The following is a 16,986-nucleotide window of genomic DNA, read 5'->3' as shown; positions in this document are numbered from 1 at the left end:
ACAGGCCATGGCGAAGACGACTGCTAAGTAGAACGGCCCTCGTGTCCTGATCCTTGATAAAGAAACGAAAAGGGTGAAACTCAGCAAGGACATTATTATCATGAGTAAGTTGAGGGATGGACAACAAACTACGCGTAGCAGAAGGAACACGAAGGACATTAGATAGATGTAATGTGTGAAAATTGTGTGCAAGGAGAGAAGCCTGGCCAACATGGGAGATGCGCATACCTGCTCCACTGGCGGTGTGCACCTGATCATGACCACGATATGGCTCCTGAGTAGAGAGCTTACCCATCTCACCGGTGAGGTGGTTGGTAGCTCCAGTGTCCATGTACCATGCAGGATCAACGGAGTAAGACGGAGTGGGGCCATGATCATGACTCGTCATGGCGGCGGTGACCTGCTTGTCGTTCCCTTTTCCATTGTTGCCGAGGCCTAGAAAGTCTTGCTTGTAGCGACGATGACAGCGAGAGGCAATGTGGCGCTCAAGGCCACACAACTGGTAGGCCTGTGGGGCACCACAAGAAGAACAGCACGCCACCGGCCGGTTACCACCCGTGATGGTTGGAGCATTGCCCCGCAAGGCCGGTTGTGAAGGCAGCGCCGTTCTGCCACCTGAAGATGATGACCGCTGGGGCTTGCCACGAGTTGCGGCATTGGCGGAGGTGAAACTAGGGGAGGCCCGGCGCGCCTTAATGCACTGCTCACGGCCAAGCAGACGTGCATAGAGCTCATGAGGTGGGAGCGGGTCATCGCGGCCATGAACATTCTCAATGAGATTGTCATAATCATCATCAAGCCCATTAAGCACGAAGGTGGTGAACTCCTCATCCTACAGCGACTGACCAACTGAGGCCAACGTGTCGGCGAGACCCCGCATCTTGTTGAAGTAGTCGGTGATGTTGAGGTCACCAAGCTTCGTCTCACCCAGCTCGGTGCGTATAGAGTGAGCACGCGCCTGAGACTGAGAGGCGAAACTGGTGTGAAGCGCCGCCCACGCCTCCCGGGACGTAGCGGCGAAGATGACCAGCGACGAGACGCTCGGGGTGAGCGAGGACTGGATGGCGGAGAGGATGGCCTGATCTTGAGCCACCCAGGTGTGGTACGCCTGGTGGTGAGAGGGCGGACACAGGATGGAACCATCAACGTAGCCCTCCAGATAGCGACTCCGTAGAAGAGGGAGCACCTGGGCACGCCAGGACAGGTAGTTGTCCGGCGCGAGCTTCACCGGCAGCAGATGCGAGAAGTAGAACGGCGCCGGCACCGTGGCCGAATCAACGTGGGCCGCCCCAGGATGGACAGGAAACATCGAGTAGGGCGGGTAGGATCCAGAGGAAACCGCCCCGGGAGCGCCGTAGTGTGCCGCGGGGGCACCGTGGAAGGGTGCCGCGGGGGCACCGTGGTTTGCCGCGGCCAGAGCCACGTGCGGTAAGGCAGCCGCAGCCCCTTGTGGGTGCGGGTAGGACGCCGGGTAGGGTTGAGGCGGCGTGGGCGCCGAGTAGGGCAGCGGCGGCGGCGCGCCATAATAGGGATGAGGTGGCGGGGCGCCATAGGGCTGCTGCGGGGGCGGCGCACCATAGGGTTGGGGCGGCGCCGGCCAAGACGACGGCGGCGGCGACCCACCATGGATCGCGGGAACGCCGCCCACAAGAGGAGCAACGCCAGGGGGCATCGCACCGGTCGGAGTGGCGGCGCGGTCTCCCGATCCGATCGGGGAGTGAGGCGACGACAAGGCATCGTAGGCCATCGCGAGAGGCTGCAAGGCGAGGAACGGTGAGGCAGTAGCGAGGGCCGGCACCGCGGCGGCGGGAGCAACCGAGGTCGGCGCGACAGCGGCGGTGGCGGCGGCAGCGGAAGACATCGTAACCTAATTTGATACCATGTAAGACATATGATTTGGGAACTGCTCGACACCCCTAACCCAGGGTGTGGCTATCTTATTATATAGAGGTACCCAAGGGGTACAATACAACGTCACAGTACATGTATACAGAGGCTACGTGTATATACAGTCTAACACAACTTTGCTGGAGTGTCAAACTATCTTAAAGTTTGATCGAGTTTGTGCAAAAATATATCAATACTTGTGAAACGAAATAGGTATATGATAAAAATATATTTTATTATGAATCTAATGCTACTAATTTGATGGCATAAATGTTAGTCTATTATTGTATAAATATGATCAAACATAAAAAAATATCAAACAAATTGAAAGTACACTCTTTTAAGAATGGAGGGAGTAAATCTCAGGCACCACAAGTCCGCACCAAAATGCACCTGCAACTGAGTGGAGGAAAAACAGACAAGGACGAACAGTATTCCTGCATGTGCTCTTGATGCAGCTAAGTTTGATTGGTGCTGGTAATTAATTCGCTACTACAGTCTGGCCCGTACCCGTTGTTCTCTTGTTGTCAGCAAGAAACCTCCATAACTTGTCATATCATTGTCTGCATTGTGTGTTAGTTAATGTTTAGGAAAGATTGGATCAAAGAGTAGTTTGCATGAATACTTTAGCCTCTACTCGACTACTACTCCGTATATTGCATTAGAGACTTGGAGCCATGGTGGTCAGCGCTTTAACAATCATGTCCAGTGCCAACTAACATGACATGAGTTGATCATAGCCGATCTTTGGTGTTTTCTCTTTATTTACTTATGGGTAATTTTTCCTACATCTCCTATCTTGTTTTGGTCAATAAACTCTTCATCTCCCACCTAAGCTATGGCCTAGTAGAGTGTAAATTTTGTGCATATGATCTCCAAGGTTAGCTCTTTTCCCGACAAGACGAGCAACAAATAGCATATCTGCACAAGTTTCTTACATGTCGGACTTTAACCTCTTGTTGGGACTACTATTAGTACAATAAAACTTTGTTGTTCATAAGAAGCATTAGTCTAATCAAGACTGACAACACAGAAATTACCGTTGTCATTTCCTTAGCTCTCGCTGTTGAGCAGGAAGCCTAATCAGTTGTAGGGATAATCTATTACTCTATTTTGTACTGTATATGTCACTGCACTGTGCTGCCAATTAAACAAAACCTGCCATTTTTGGCTAGGGTTCAACCACATGGTCTGGCACTGTGGCACGATGGCCTTTCCACTCCTGACATGCTTAGCTTAAGGAAGCAAATGGCCCACGGTAACCCAAGGTCAGCGAAATGATTAACCAAGTTGTTGTTATCTAGATTCTAGAATCCTAGAGTCCTAGTACCTAGAGGCAATCACTTTGCATTAGGATATTTGATTAGCACATGGAAACCTTTTTTTAGTGGTTCATGCTTACGTTGCTCGAGCCTACATGATCTATAGGTGGTTGTTCTTTAATCTCATTCGTCCTTCCATAAACGGCTAAAACTCTGAATAGTTTACTCATAATGGTGGAGATCTGTTACTACCTCTCTCTCAGTTTACAAGGCGTGCGCGTATCCCTAGGTCGTCAATTTGACCAACCTAATGCAAATCATATATTACAAAAAATGTACCAATATAAACTTCAGATGTTCTATTTTCAAACGGTATAATTTTTGTATTATAAAGTTTATATTAAGGTGATGAAATTGACAACCTAGGTATACGCGCAGGACTTGTAAACTGAAACGGAGGGAGTAAGAAAAAATGTGGTGTCTAGTTTGCAAAATTTTCTAAGATTAGTCTATGATCGCAACGATTGGAGCTGATATAAATACTTGGAGCCAATTAATAGTTGGAGCAAGACTGCATTTGGTTAGCCTGCATGGGGACTTGGAGCCACGGGGTTGGCGGTTAGGGTTTAATGGGTCTTGTGATAAAGTGATGCATTGCAGCTATAGCTAGTTTTAGAATAATCTGACATGAATAGTCAATCCACCAAGGAACAAGTAATTACACGAGACATGACACCAAGATTTGCTAACGAGGTTCACTGAACATGGCTACATACAGGGGCATGACTACGGGCGCTTCTTCTCGTGACACTGTCACAATACCGCACACCAGCCACCATGGCGCCGACACAAGTTGTCAGCATCGCATGCATGCATGTGCTATTATATTGGCATGGGTTAATCATGTACTCCCTTCGTCCTAAAATAAGTGACTCAACTTTGTACTAACATTATATTAAAGTTAGTGCAAAGTCGAGTCACTTAATTTAGGACAGAGGGAGTATCTACCATCACATTATATAGTAGGCGTAAGATGCAAGTGTTCTATTGAAACACGACTCCTAACATGTTAATACAAGAGGCTTATTATACGAGTATAACGGATATGGTTTGTACAATTAGATAAAGCCGCTAACGTTCAAAAATAAGTGTCCTATATTAGCAGACACATAGCTACCACTCCTGATCTTTGAATGGTTCGATCTGGAATTAGCACTCATAAATATTTTATACGAAAAGCATATAGTGACTAGATCAACTGAACCACCAGATGAGCTGCTGATAAGATTGATCATTGAGTGACACCGTGATGGGGCTAACTAAATCTCAGCAACTGTTGCTCCAGGTGCTCTGCACTGCACACTAATTAATTATCCTATCCTTCGTGAAAGTCGTTCAAAAGAAGCACAGTACAGACGCAATATATATAAATGTCTCATAGTCAACGGAAACGTCTACTCCCACGTCTACTCTCACTAAACATGCATCGTCGGAAATCCTGACATAAATTCAAAAATAACACGAGCACCAGGACTTGAACCCTGGTGGACTGAGAATACCATTGTCTTTCTAACTATCCAACCACAGTTTGGTTCGCTATAACATCCTTTCTTAAAGGCATTGTTGCGAAAGAAGTTAATTTAATTGTTGGTGTTGTTTTTCACATCTTGTAATATTTCAGTCCTAGTTGTATTTGTTCTGCACTCTGTTTAATACTCCTTTCGTAAAAAAATATAAGATTGTTTAGATCACTAAAGTAGTGATCTAAACGCTCATCTCTTTAAGGAGAGAGTAATTATAAAAATGTATGTGTGCATCATAATGATGCAGAGCCGGGGGTTTCAACCTCCTTCCAAAAAAATGAAAAAAAAAATCATCTTGGCTGAAATGACCTTTCGTAACAAAGAGAAAAAACTGACTAGCCTCTAAACTTAGGGAGCATTAACATAAACTCTTTCTTTATACATTTTTTGGCATAGAAATATAGAGTAGTAGCTAAGACACAATAACCATTATCGACCCATTATCTTGTGCAATAATTTGTATGTTGAGATGCACGTTGCAGTCAAAGTTAACATCATGTCATAGCCTGACACTCAATTATCAAGCTGTATGCATATACGGTGGCATGCTTTTTTTCGAGTGACCATGTCTTTCATGCAGCGAGGGTGTGGCTTTGACAGGAAGGAGCAATGGGCATGGGCATCCAGGCTATAAAACGTGGCCAAACCTGTCGAGATCAAAGTACGCGTACATATAAACAGCACGTGTGGATAAAAGAGTTTTAATTTTTTTTGAAGCTAAAAGAGGTTTAGTTCTACCACGTGCCACAGAATCGTGTTCCTGAAGAGGATTAAGCAGAAGATCTCGTCACATTAAATTGTTTTTTCTTCGCTACCGGTACCTATTTTAATCTTTTTAGCTTTTCATGGGAAATCTTTTTCTCCTTTTATGTTACTATGTTTAATTATTATGTAGAATAAATAATATGATGAGGTAGGTGTTTCCTTGTACCCTCAAATCCAAAGCAGACCCTCAAATCAACTGCATCCATTCGGACCTATCTGTCCGGACACAATTTGACATTCAATACAGTATCCTATCGGTATGTTGACGTGTCCGAACGTCTGTTTTTTCACAAACCGAAACCAGAATAGAGGGTTTTGCAAGAGTCCGGACATTCACGTGACGAATCAAAAGTCAGCACCTTCCATCTCCTCTCTGTCCGCGCAGGATTTGGCGGAAGTCTAGAATGATAGCTCATGTATTTGGCGAGTAGTTTTGAATTGAATGGCCAGCTCTCGTATCAATGTACGGACACCGATCTGGACCGGTATGTGGACATATGGGGTGTCCGTTTTAGGGGTAGTATGTGTTGAAGATGCCCTAACATATCTGTTGTTGTACATCTAGGGCACAAGGTAGTTAATGGTAACTCGTTGCTGGTTGGCGGCTGCTACATACTGAGCTCTGGCAGTTGTACAGGATGATTCTTGAATAGATGTACGCAAATTAAAGGTCAGCAATGGTGCAGTGTTGTATTGGTGCTTTTTTCCTTATAATCTCCTTCGACGGAAAAATAGTACTAGTCGCCAGGTACCACGGTACTACAAACTACAGTACAAAGTAGGCGCGAGGTGTAGGACGACGCTACACTATTATAGGTTGTCAAATAATCGCAACACGGATGATCTTGCCAGCATTCATTGCAACATGGATCATATTGCAGTCACCTTCAACTTGAGTGACAATTGTAAGTACGGGCATTTGGTCAGCCATTGCAACATGGACCATGTTGCGATCACCCATAACAACATGGATCAAGTTGAGGTCACACCGTGTTGCAATACACGGACGATCTCGGCAAGGATATTGCAACACGGTGTTTTCGACAGTGCGGTTCTTGAAACACAGCGGCTATGCATGGCGGCGGCGACAAAGGGTATTGTAATGTGGTGATCTCCACGGTTGCCTTGCAACATGGTGGTTGTTGCAGCAACAACGTGCGGCGACAAGGTAACCTTGCCATTGGATGGTTTCCGCGGTTGCTTTGCAACACGGCGACTATTGAGGTGATGGGTGGCGGCGTGCACAGTTCTTCTCATTTGTATCAGTGCATGAGTGTGCGGCTCAATGGCGACGGAGGCATCAGCCATGGTTGTTGCTCAGTGGTGAAGAAAATAAGAACGAGAGGTTGAGGAAAAGTCGTGTGGAGGAGGAGAGGGATAAGGCAGAGGAGGAGAAAGGTTGTGTGGGCCTAGGGCAACGTGTCGCGTGATGGAGGTGGTTGATTTCTTTCCATAAATCGGCCAATTGAGGCTGAGTATTTCCCTGTGTATCCCCGTTCCATTATCTACAAGTATGACAAGTTCGATGTCATACGAAAATAGCCTCTCTTTTTTGCGAGCATGACCCGCGTCTATTGTGTAAATTTACTAGAAATAGTGAAATATAAAGCAAAAATTACATCAAGATCACTGGACCACCAAACAACCACTAGCGTTGTCAGAACGAGACATCGACGTGCCACTGTCTCTGCTCCCTTATCTGAGCCAGGCCAACCTTGCCGATGACATCACGAAAGTCTTCGCGCATGTGCCCGAAAGACCAGCACCATAGAGTTGTAGTCGTGGTGAGAGACTCTAACCTCATCAACCCAAGGCGACGACGGGAATCTACGTCGAAGTTGTGTCGACTCCGCCCCGACAGACAAACTCGAGGAGGATCAGAGCCAGTAAGACCAGTAGAAAGATGAAGCGCCGACCCTGCGACAGACTAAATAAAACCTAACCTAAACCACTAACAGAGGCATCGGAGCTCTCCTCCCCATCGGCCATCGATGGCGTCAGAGCAGTAGATAGAGGGGAGGAAGTCCACAGGCTCGGCAGCGGAGCCTCGAGGGCCCATGGTAGGGGGAGGAATAGGTCCGTGACGTTATTGCTCTGCTCAACCATCCAAATGAATAGCTAGAACACACACAAAAAATCTAGTTGGAGGTTCATGTAGTCCAGCCAGAAGCCCGGAAGTGTGACGGCTAACAAGAACACAAAATCTGAGTGACACTAACAGGTTCATCATCCTCCCTTGGATGGGTACTCATTACTGCGTCCTTATCCGCTGTATCATCCCCATCCCTTGCAGTTAGTTGCAGGCAGCATGGGCCGGCCTCGCAGTTGTGTTCCATGAAGCGAAATCCTTGCATCATCTTCTTCGGCAAACATAGGCAATGTGAGTGACTGACCGGCATGCATGCCCAATTAAGGGATCTGGTTTGGATAAGGGCAACTTGTATTTTTTCCCGGTAGTAATCTGTATTTTTTTTCTCTTCTTTGGCAAAATCTTACGTACAACAATGCACAGCAACCGAATGGAGGATAGATAAACACACACGGATGAACGGTACTCCTGCATGTGTTCTTGATGCAGCCAGGTTTAGTTGGTGCTGATAATCAAGTCACATTCAAGCATATGTTCCCAGTAAGTACATTCTGGCCGGTGTTAAATCGATTCATGCCCGTACCAGTTGTTCTCTTGTTGTCAGCAAGAAAGCTCCATGATTTGTCTTATCACTGTCTCGTTGAATGTCTGATAAATAATTCGGTGCTGGTTTTTAAGCTCCAACAACATGATCGATGATTCTGTATTTGAAAGAACAGCGAGAAATAGCAGCACCACCAAACACCGATCGATCAAGTGAAGATGAAAGATCTAGTCTTGAGCAATATGGCATGAAGGAAATTGCCGTGGGCAACTGATCTTCTTGTGAGAGATTTCGAATAGAAATTCAGATAAAACGTAAGTATAGACTCTGAGTACCCTCATTATCATCATCGAGCAATCGTCATCCCAATTAACTGATGCATCAACTAGAAACAAAAGGAATCCAGTTAAACCAAGCAAAGGATCATGAACCATGATCAAGAACAGGAAGTAAGATTAGGAGACATGATGAAGATCAGAGAGAGCCCCTGGTTTCACTTCACTTCACTCTCCCTGTTTAATTCATCCCTCTTCCCCTGTCGGAAGTACAAAAATAATGATGTGGGGATTCGTGAGCCTGTCCCCTCCCATGGCTACGGGCACCCTACTGTTTTTGTTGCTGCTGTTGGGACTCTGGCTGCCTCCTGTGGTGCTTGTTGTTGTGCATCCAGACCTTGAAGACCTGCCGCCGCACGCCGGCCTGCGCGCACAGCTGCTCCACCAGGGCCTCGTCTTGTTTCAGCATCCGCCACCCCACCCGCTCTGCCAGCGCCAGCATCTGCTCCCTCTGCTCCGCCGTGAACCTCGTCCGGAACCGCTTCCGCCGCTGCGCCTGCCCGTGCCCCTGCCCTGGAGCCGACGTCGAGGGCGGTCCCGGGTCGGGCTCCTCGCTGGACGACTCGGTCGTCGTGCCACCGCCGCTGGGTGTGCGTTGGTAGTGCTGGTGGTGGGGGTTGTACGCGAACGGCGGCGCCTGTGGGTGACCGGCCGCGTAGGGGTGGTGATGCTGCTGCGGCGGTGGCATGAGCAGCGGCACGCGCGGCGTCGGCGTCGTCGACGTGGCGCCGGGCGCAGGGAGGAAGAGGCGGGGGTGCTGCTGCTGCTGCCCGTCGTCCCTGCGGTGGAAGCTGCGATGGCACCCGCAGGCGGCGCACCTGAGCAGGTCGTGGGCGCTGGAGGGCATGAACTCCCCGCAGCCGTCCACGGCGTGCCCGCCCTGCGCCGCGGCGTGGTTGCGCAGGCACTCGCGGTACCTCGCCTCGCCGCTGTTCCCCGAGGAGGCGTCGGAGGGCGAGCGCGTCCCGGGGGGCGTCCCGGCGGCGTGCTCCGGCCCCGTGAACTCCATCACCGCATGCCTCTGGCTGCAGCTAGCGGCGCAGGTGGTTGGCCTCTTGTGGTTTTGTAGCAAGGGTGCTAGAGCGAGAGATGGGAGAGAGAGATGGGCTTCAGCAGGGGGAACACTGGTTCTGAAATGGCACTTCTGTCTCCTAGAGGGCCGGCGGGATGGACGGAGGTGCGCGGTGGTGGAGCAACGAGCGGCGGACAGTGGCAGGGCCAGGCCCCCATCCTTTAATTGTCCCACGTGCAGAAGAAAAAAACAGCGGGTTACTACGAGCATGTGCAACACTTGGTAAAAAAAAGTCTAACAATTCCTCCGGTCTCTGTTTTTCATTTAACCGGCTCAACTGCCCCACCTTTTATTGAACTAAAATTATATTTTTCTTTGAAAGCCAAAGGTGTGTTTATCAAATCAAACCAAGTTTTGGATAAATACATATTAATGCAAGCAGGTAATCATAAATTAACATAGTAGAATATTTATGTCCCGTTGCAACACACGGTGATTATCTAGTGTTGATAAAAATATATTATTATAATCAATTCTAATTCAAGCACCGGATCTCTCGATGGTTGATTGGGTGTCAAACAAATTGTTACGAACATTGCCGGTACGAGCAAAAACCGACAACAAAAGAGCGGTAAATGTGAGGTGGCGCATGGCGAGCAGCATCGCGAGTGTGACTGTGCGAGGAGCCTCACTACAAGCATGAGTGTGGACGTTGCGAGGAGCAGAAGCGTTGGTTTCTATTGGTTTTCGGTGCGGCGTCTTGATCGTGGGTTAGACAATCCCACAACATTCCATTAAGAAGAAATGCGTGTACACAACTGAGAATGCGAGCACTGGCGCTCGAACTCGGGCGGGTGGGAAGGCTTTGGCACCTCTTAACCATCCAGGCGGAGCCATGGTCCACGTGTTTAAGGATTTAAGACAGTGTGCAAGTTTGTTCCATATGAATCTTTGACCAAAACAGAATTTGTATTTACGATCTATAGTACACAGCTAGCAAGAGCACAAAAACAAAGACAAACAGGATTCAAAAACTCGCAGCATAGACTTTGCCCACTTTAAAAATGCTCACCATGAAATTGGCCACATAGGAAGAGCGCTAACATTCGAAAACTATTAGCATGACATTTCGGGTTCATGAACACAACACTAAAAACAATAGATTTTCAACTTCCCTAAATGGACATCAAGAAATAATACTACTACTCCCTCCGTCCTGAAAATAATGTCGCGGGGATAGTACATTTGATTTTTTGCATTTTAGTCCTTCCACTTTCAAAACTCTAGAAATTAAGCCCCCATCTCCCTCCTCCCGTCGCCCGCGTCGCCACGGCCAGCCGTCTTCAATCGCCAGGGCCAGCCGTCTCCAATCGCCAGGGCCAGCCGCCGCAGTTCCTGAGACACCGACGAGCCCACCCACGAACAAGACCTCCGCTGCCCACGAGGAGGATCTCCGCCGCCCGCCCACGAGGACTCTGCCGCCCGCCCAGGAGGAGGATCTCCGCCGGCCACCAACGAGCGGGTCCTCCGCCGGCCACCAACGAGCGGGTCCTCCGGCGCCCACCGACGAGCGGGTCCTCCACCACCGACCGCCGCCGCGCTGGTCCACTCCGCCCACGACTCCGCACTCACTGCCGCCGCGCTGGTCGCCGTGCTGGTCCACTTTGGCTCGCCGGCTGGTTGAGGTGGTGGTGGCGGGCGACGCCTCTGCTGCTGACGCCCTCCGATCCCCGCCCCCGACCCCCGAGGCCTCCGGCTCTACCTCTGCTACTCCGCTCTAATCCTGCAGCTGATACATATTGAAATTGATCTGCAGCTCGCTTGTCAGTGCTCCTCTGTTGATACAGAGTGAAATTGATTCGCAGCTCGATATTCGTGTTGACCAGCAGCAGCAGAGCTCTAGTAGCAGCTGCCTTGTGCTTCTCTGGCCTGCTCCTTGTGTTGTCGCCAGAGCTCGTGTTCCTAAGGAAGGAAGAAGGTAAAATTCAGTTTAAATGTCAGGTTTCAGTAAAATTTACTGTCAATTTTCATGGTGAAACTGATAGTCATCTGGTGAAATTGAATGTTTGTCTAGATCAATTTTGAACATACGCAATCACTATACTTTGCTAACTGTGAAACTGTTATGTCAATGAGCATATGCAGTCACTAATCATATGCAAATTTGGAGTACTGCTGGAATTACTCTAGTTTGGAGTACTCTAGAAATCAAATTTGGAGTACTGCTGGAACATGTTTGCACTTTTTGTTTAATCTCTCTGCAGGACATGTGTAGGCAAGTGCCCTGTTTTACTCATTGTCAAAAAGTGCCCTATTTTACTCACTGCAAAGCAAGTAATCCTTCTGTCCTGTTTTACTCACTAGAGTAGATCTTCTCAGCTGAGGTCCCTAATTAACTTGTCTAAGTACCTACACAAAATTCCCCATGGAGAAAAGGATCTAGCTCCTCCTACACATGTATAGATCAATCAGTTTAGTTCTAGTGTTGTTAGACTTTTGCACCCACACAGAATTGTAATACTCAGCATGGATGTTTTGCTGCCATGACTTGTGTTTGCAAATGTTTCAGCAAACATGATACTCCCTAGAATTCAGTTAAACTACTGCACAAAAAATTCAGTTATGAGCCTATCTGTGTAAATACATTCACAGGAATCTAGCTCACCTTGTGGGAAAATCTAGCCAACCTTGAGTAAAATCCACACCAAAAGAAGCAAGCAAGCAAGAAAGGATCAAGACATGGTCAAAATTCATTCAGTTAAGATACATACAGTAAAATCTGAGTTGGATATTGACAGAGTACAACTGAGTTGATCCAGACTCAAATCTGAGTTTTTAAATGCAAAATATGGATGAACATTGGTGATTACCACTACACTACATCCAATTGTATTGTGTTTGGAGCAAAGTGTTTGGCTACAAAAAATGGCTTATGGTTATGGTTAGAGCAAAGTGTTTGGCTGCCATGGCAGCATTTCTTGTTTGGCTATCGTGGCAACCAAACTAGAAATGGTGCCATGGCACCTATTTCTTGTTTGACTTGCATACTCATTTTGTGTGTGTGTATTCTTGTTATGGTACCATGGTGTACTCATCTTTTGTCATTGATGGCAGGAAACATAACTATGGATTTGAACTTGATGCCTCAAAAGGAAGAACATGAAACTATTGATTTGAACATGATGCCTCAAAACGAAGACGATGAAGGTATTAATTTGAATTTGATGCCTCAAGAGGAGGAACCTCAAGTGGCAGAGAATGTAGTTATGGATTTGAACTTGATGCCTCAAGAGGAAGACGATGAAGATATGAATTGGATGCCTCAAGAAGATGAAGGGAAAGAGGATGAAGCTCAAGAGGAAGAGGATGAAGTTATGAATTGGATACTTCAAGAGAAGAGAAGAGAATTGTCAGATAAGGAGAGGCATGGTGTTTACTTCGCCTTGCTGGTAATCGAGCTCAGAGATGGGTCTGTTCAACCAGACGACAAGCTGCTAGTCTCAAACCTGTTGGACATAAGTGTACGATCTGTTGAAAGAATCTGGGAAGACGCCAAAAGGCAAATTGCCGATGGCAAAGAAGTAGATGTCTCAAGCAAGAAGCCGGGAAGATCTGGCCGAAAGAGAAAGGAGCTAAATCTAGAGAGGACCTCAACAATCCCACTGAATAAAAGAAGAACAATTCGATCTCTGGCATGGTATCTAGGTGTGGCCCGATCGACCCTACATAAGAGGTTCCAGTTGAATGAGCTCAACTGCATCACAAGCACCGTGAAGCCTCACCTCAAGCTAGAGAACAAGCTTGCGAGATTGAAATTTTGTATGTCCATGGTCGATGACAATTCGATATCAACTTCTCGTGCTATGTTAAAACCAATGACGAATATGGTTCACATCGATGAGAAGTGGTTTGACATGACGAGAGTGAAGAATAGTTACTATGTACTTCCAGGAGAACCTGAACCGAAGCGCACCGTGTCAAACACTCACAGCATTGGGAAGGTGATGTTCCTAACAGCCATTGCCAAGCCTCGATATAACAATGAGGGGGAGCTAACATTCGATGGGAAGATCGGCATTTGGGCATTTGTCGAAGAGACTGAGGCGAAGCGGACAAGTCAAAACAGAACAAAGGGAACAAAAGTGTTGACATCAGTGAAAGTAACTAGGCCTGTGTGCAGAGATTATCTAATCAATAAGGTTATCCCGGCAATTCAGGATAAGTGGCCTGACGATGATGAGGGAGCGACAATATTCATCCAACAGGATAACGCAAAGCCTCATGTCCTTCCCAATGATGTAGCTTTTCGAGAAGCTGTGGAACAAACTGATCTTGACAGCCGATTGCTACAACAGCCCCCAAATAGCCCTGAGTTAAATTGTTTGGACCTCTGCTTCCATACCTCTCTCCAGTCTCTAACCGACTGCAGGTCACCTACAAACATCCAGGAACTGGTACAGGGTGTGGAAGAGGAATTCGAGAACTACGATCCCGACAAGTTGCACAGAAGCTTTATCACATTAGAAGCAGTTATGTTTGAAGTTATGAAAGCCAAAGGAGGAAATCAATACAAGTTGCCCCACTTGCACAAGGATCGCGTTCAGAATGCTGGAATGGAAATAACCGGTGTATATTGCGACAGTCGGGTAGTTGTTGATACTAGGGCCGTTATAGAAGAAATGGAAATTGCAATAGGAAAAGAAAATGAAAGGAAAGAATTAGCTAGAGAAGGTAAAGGAAAGAAAAGTAAAGGGAAGGGAAGGGAAGAAGTGGCCAAAGAAAGGAAAAGAATGTAGTCAAGAGGGGACAAAGAGGCCCTTATGTCATGTAGTCAGGTGCTCCTTCTGTATGTCTTGTGTAATCTTGTGTCAAGAGGGGACAAAGATGCCCTTATGTCATGTGTAATCTTGTGTCAAGAGGGGACACAGAGGACCTTATGTCATGCCCTTGTGTATGCCTTGTCTAATCCTTGTATATAAACTAAAGGAAGGCTGTTCTAGGAAAGGGGGAGGCATTCTCATCTTGTCATCTTGACATAATTCATAGTAGTTCAAACAAGATCCACTCTACTGTAAAAATCAGATAACTACTGATTCTTGTGTACACCATTTAAAATGATTGCTATTGACTGGATTAGGTGAAATTTGTCAAACTGAAAATGGAAAATACACTTTTGTTGTACTACAGTTTTGCAAACTGAAAATGCTCCAAGCAGATCTTAGTTTCAAAATGGAAAATATTCCAAGCAGGAGTACTCCAGGAGTACACTTCTCAGTTTTGTCAGTTAGTGATCAGGTATGAACCTAAGTTTTGTTAAATGGACAATTTGTTACAGTTTGATTAACTAAATTTTGATAGCTAGGGATCAGTTATGAACCTAACTTCTGTTAAATGGACAATTTGGCTGAATCTCTGGATCAAACTATAAATGCTCACATCAAGGAGAAAATTGACAGTTTTGACAGTAACTTCAGTCTGAATCTTAGCATCAAGTAGTTTCAGTACTCATCTCTGGATCTGAAATCTTGAACAGGAGCTCCAGGCAATGTCGGCCTTGAGGTGCTGGACGATGGTGCAGTGGCTGAACAGGAGTGGACGGCGTCTTCTACCTTCTGGCGACGGTGACACAGGGTGGACGGCGTCTTCTACCTTCTTGAAGAAGCCAATTGTCCTGTATAGAAAACAAAACCGAAATCAAAATCAATGCATGAATATGCTGTCAGTTATCAAAATCAAAATGTACTCCAGTTTAAAGTGTACACATGCACTAATTAAATTTCGAAGATGAAGCTAGTGTGGAATGTGCTGCTCGGAATTTACACTGAATGCACTTCGCATTGAATCTGTGAGAATTTACACTGAATGCATTTACACTGAATCTGTGAGAATTTACACTGAATGTGCTGCTCGGAATTTACACTGAATTTACACGGTATCTGTGAGAATTTACACTGAATGCATTTCTCTGAATGCACTGCTCGGAATTCAAATCTAGTCTGACTTTACACTGAAAAAAAGATTTACAGAAACCTTGTATGGAGTTAACCGAACCAAATTTCAAGCTGAGACTAGTTCACTGAAACCTGGACACTTTGAAAGGTTTGCACATGATCTTGGGACACTGGGTGGCCGGTACTTGTTTGTGATCAGAAATGATCCCCGAGAAGAAGTTAAAGCAAGATCATTAAGAATTTAATCTAGCACTTCCTTGATTTAGTTCAGATATGATGACACTGCAGAATCCTTTAGGAAAAAAACAAAGCACTTGATCTGCTTTTGCTTAACTTCACAAGGAAGATATAGCTGCATCACAACAACCAGTACCTAGGATATTTTACTAGTACCAGGAAATAAAGCCTCTATTTAAACTGGGATTCAACTCTCCGAACCAAATTTAGACCAGAACTATTAGTGGTGATAGGAGATGACCACAGAGGCTTTATGTCAAATATCGCAATTCAAAAAGGGAAAACCATGACTTGTTGCACTATTAGGGCCTGATGTGCAGATGCCCAAAAAACAAACATACATGACCACAAACATCTTTCAGAGTATTTTGTCAGGTTGTTGTAACATAGCTAGTTTAGATCAAAACATCTCACATTCATTAAAATTCAGTAGATCTTCAGTGTTATAAGCATGATTCAGCTTCATACATGCTGATACACAAATTTGCAGTTCAAACTTAATTTCATTTTCATCATATACTGATAGGAAGAACAGCAGAAAGAAGAGCTTTCTCAGAACATTACCCTTGTCCCAGCCTGCTTGCAGTTTGTTGACAGCAAGTCTTGGGCGACAGAGTTCGGCCGAGCAGGCGAGCAGCACCGGGATTGGTCGGAGCAAAGGGCCAGAGCCGGCGTGGCGGGTGGCGGCCCCCGGCTGGAGCAGGCGCGGAGCTGCACGTCCCTGGCGACCAGGCAGAGGGCCAGGGACGGCCAAGGAGCGCCGGAGCAGAGGGGCTAGGCGCAGTCCTTGCGGAGGGCATTCACCGGCGGCGGAAGCGGCGTACTGGCAGGACCAGTTGCAGGGGGCAGGAGATGGGGTTGGTCGCTGGAGGTTGTGGAGATTGGCAGGGGCGCCGACCTCGGTTCCCTCCTCCTCTGGTGGCGCGTGGGTCGTCGAGCTTAAGCTGGGGAAATCAAAGATTTTTATGAGGAAGCGGGGAGCTTGGGGAGGCAGGCGAGCGGCAGCTGCGGCGCCGGAGCAGGAGGCGGCTGCGGCGAGGGAGCGGGGGAGCAGGGGAGCCGCGGCGGCGGGGAGCAGCGCAGCTGCGGCGGGGGAGCGGGGAAGCGACGGCGGCGGGGAGCAGCGCAGCTGGGGATTCTGTCGGAGGAGGACGACGAGGAGTGCGGGTTTGGTCGGGAGAAACTGAAGGTTTTTTTTGTAAAATTGCCCTTACGACATATTTTTCGGGACTGAGGGAGTACATGGCAAAAAGGGAGAGTTGTTTCATCATCAAACATGATCACCAAGACAAAACCAAACCATTCCCCACATCCTACTACA

At 47.1% G+C, this 16,986-nt stretch overlaps 2 protein-coding genes across 2 annotated transcripts; both read right to left on the bottom strand.

Moving 5' to 3' along the window:
• Positions 1–8,523: 8,523 nt before the first annotated feature.
• LOC123182313 (zinc-finger homeodomain protein 6-like) lies at positions 8,524–9,601 on the bottom strand. The gene has a single exon (XM_044594840.1). The coding sequence runs from the start codon at positions 9,472–9,474 to the stop codon at positions 8,734–8,736; it is 741 nt and encodes a 246-aa protein (XP_044450775.1). The 5' UTR covers positions 9,475–9,601; the 3' UTR covers positions 8,524–8,733.
• Positions 9,602–10,503: 902 nt separating this feature from the next.
• Positions 10,504–16,977, bottom strand: LOC123055115 (translation initiation factor IF-2). The gene is made up of 3 exons (XM_044479089.1): positions 16,966–16,977; positions 16,230–16,848; positions 10,504–15,148 (listed from the first exon to the last, which is right to left on the bottom strand). The coding sequence occupies exons 1-3, from the start codon at positions 16,975–16,977 to the stop codon at positions 15,123–15,125; spliced, it is 657 nt and encodes a 218-aa protein (XP_044335024.1). The 3' UTR covers positions 10,504–15,122.
• Positions 16,978–16,986: the final 9 nt, after the last annotated feature.

The sequence above is a fragment of the Triticum aestivum genome, chromosome 1A, assembly GCF_018294505.1.
Source record: "Triticum aestivum cultivar Chinese Spring chromosome 1A, IWGSC CS RefSeq v2.1, whole genome shotgun sequence".
In the NCBI taxonomy this organism is placed as follows: domain Eukaryota; kingdom Viridiplantae; phylum Streptophyta; class Magnoliopsida; order Poales; family Poaceae; genus Triticum; species Triticum aestivum.
Note: the sequence above shows the minus strand (reverse complement) of the source record. Positions and strands in the feature narration are given on the sequence as shown.

Coding starts and splice junctions, on each gene's coding strand:
- LOC123182313 (XM_044594840.1), bottom strand. CDS start 9,474: ATGGAGTTCACGGGGCCGGAGCACGCCGCCGGGACGCCCCCCGGGACG.
- LOC123055115 (XM_044479089.1), bottom strand. Junction 15,149..16,229: donor GCAAGCAGGCTGGGACAAGG/GTAATGTTCTGA, acceptor TTTTCTATACAG/GACAATTGGCTTCTTCAAGA.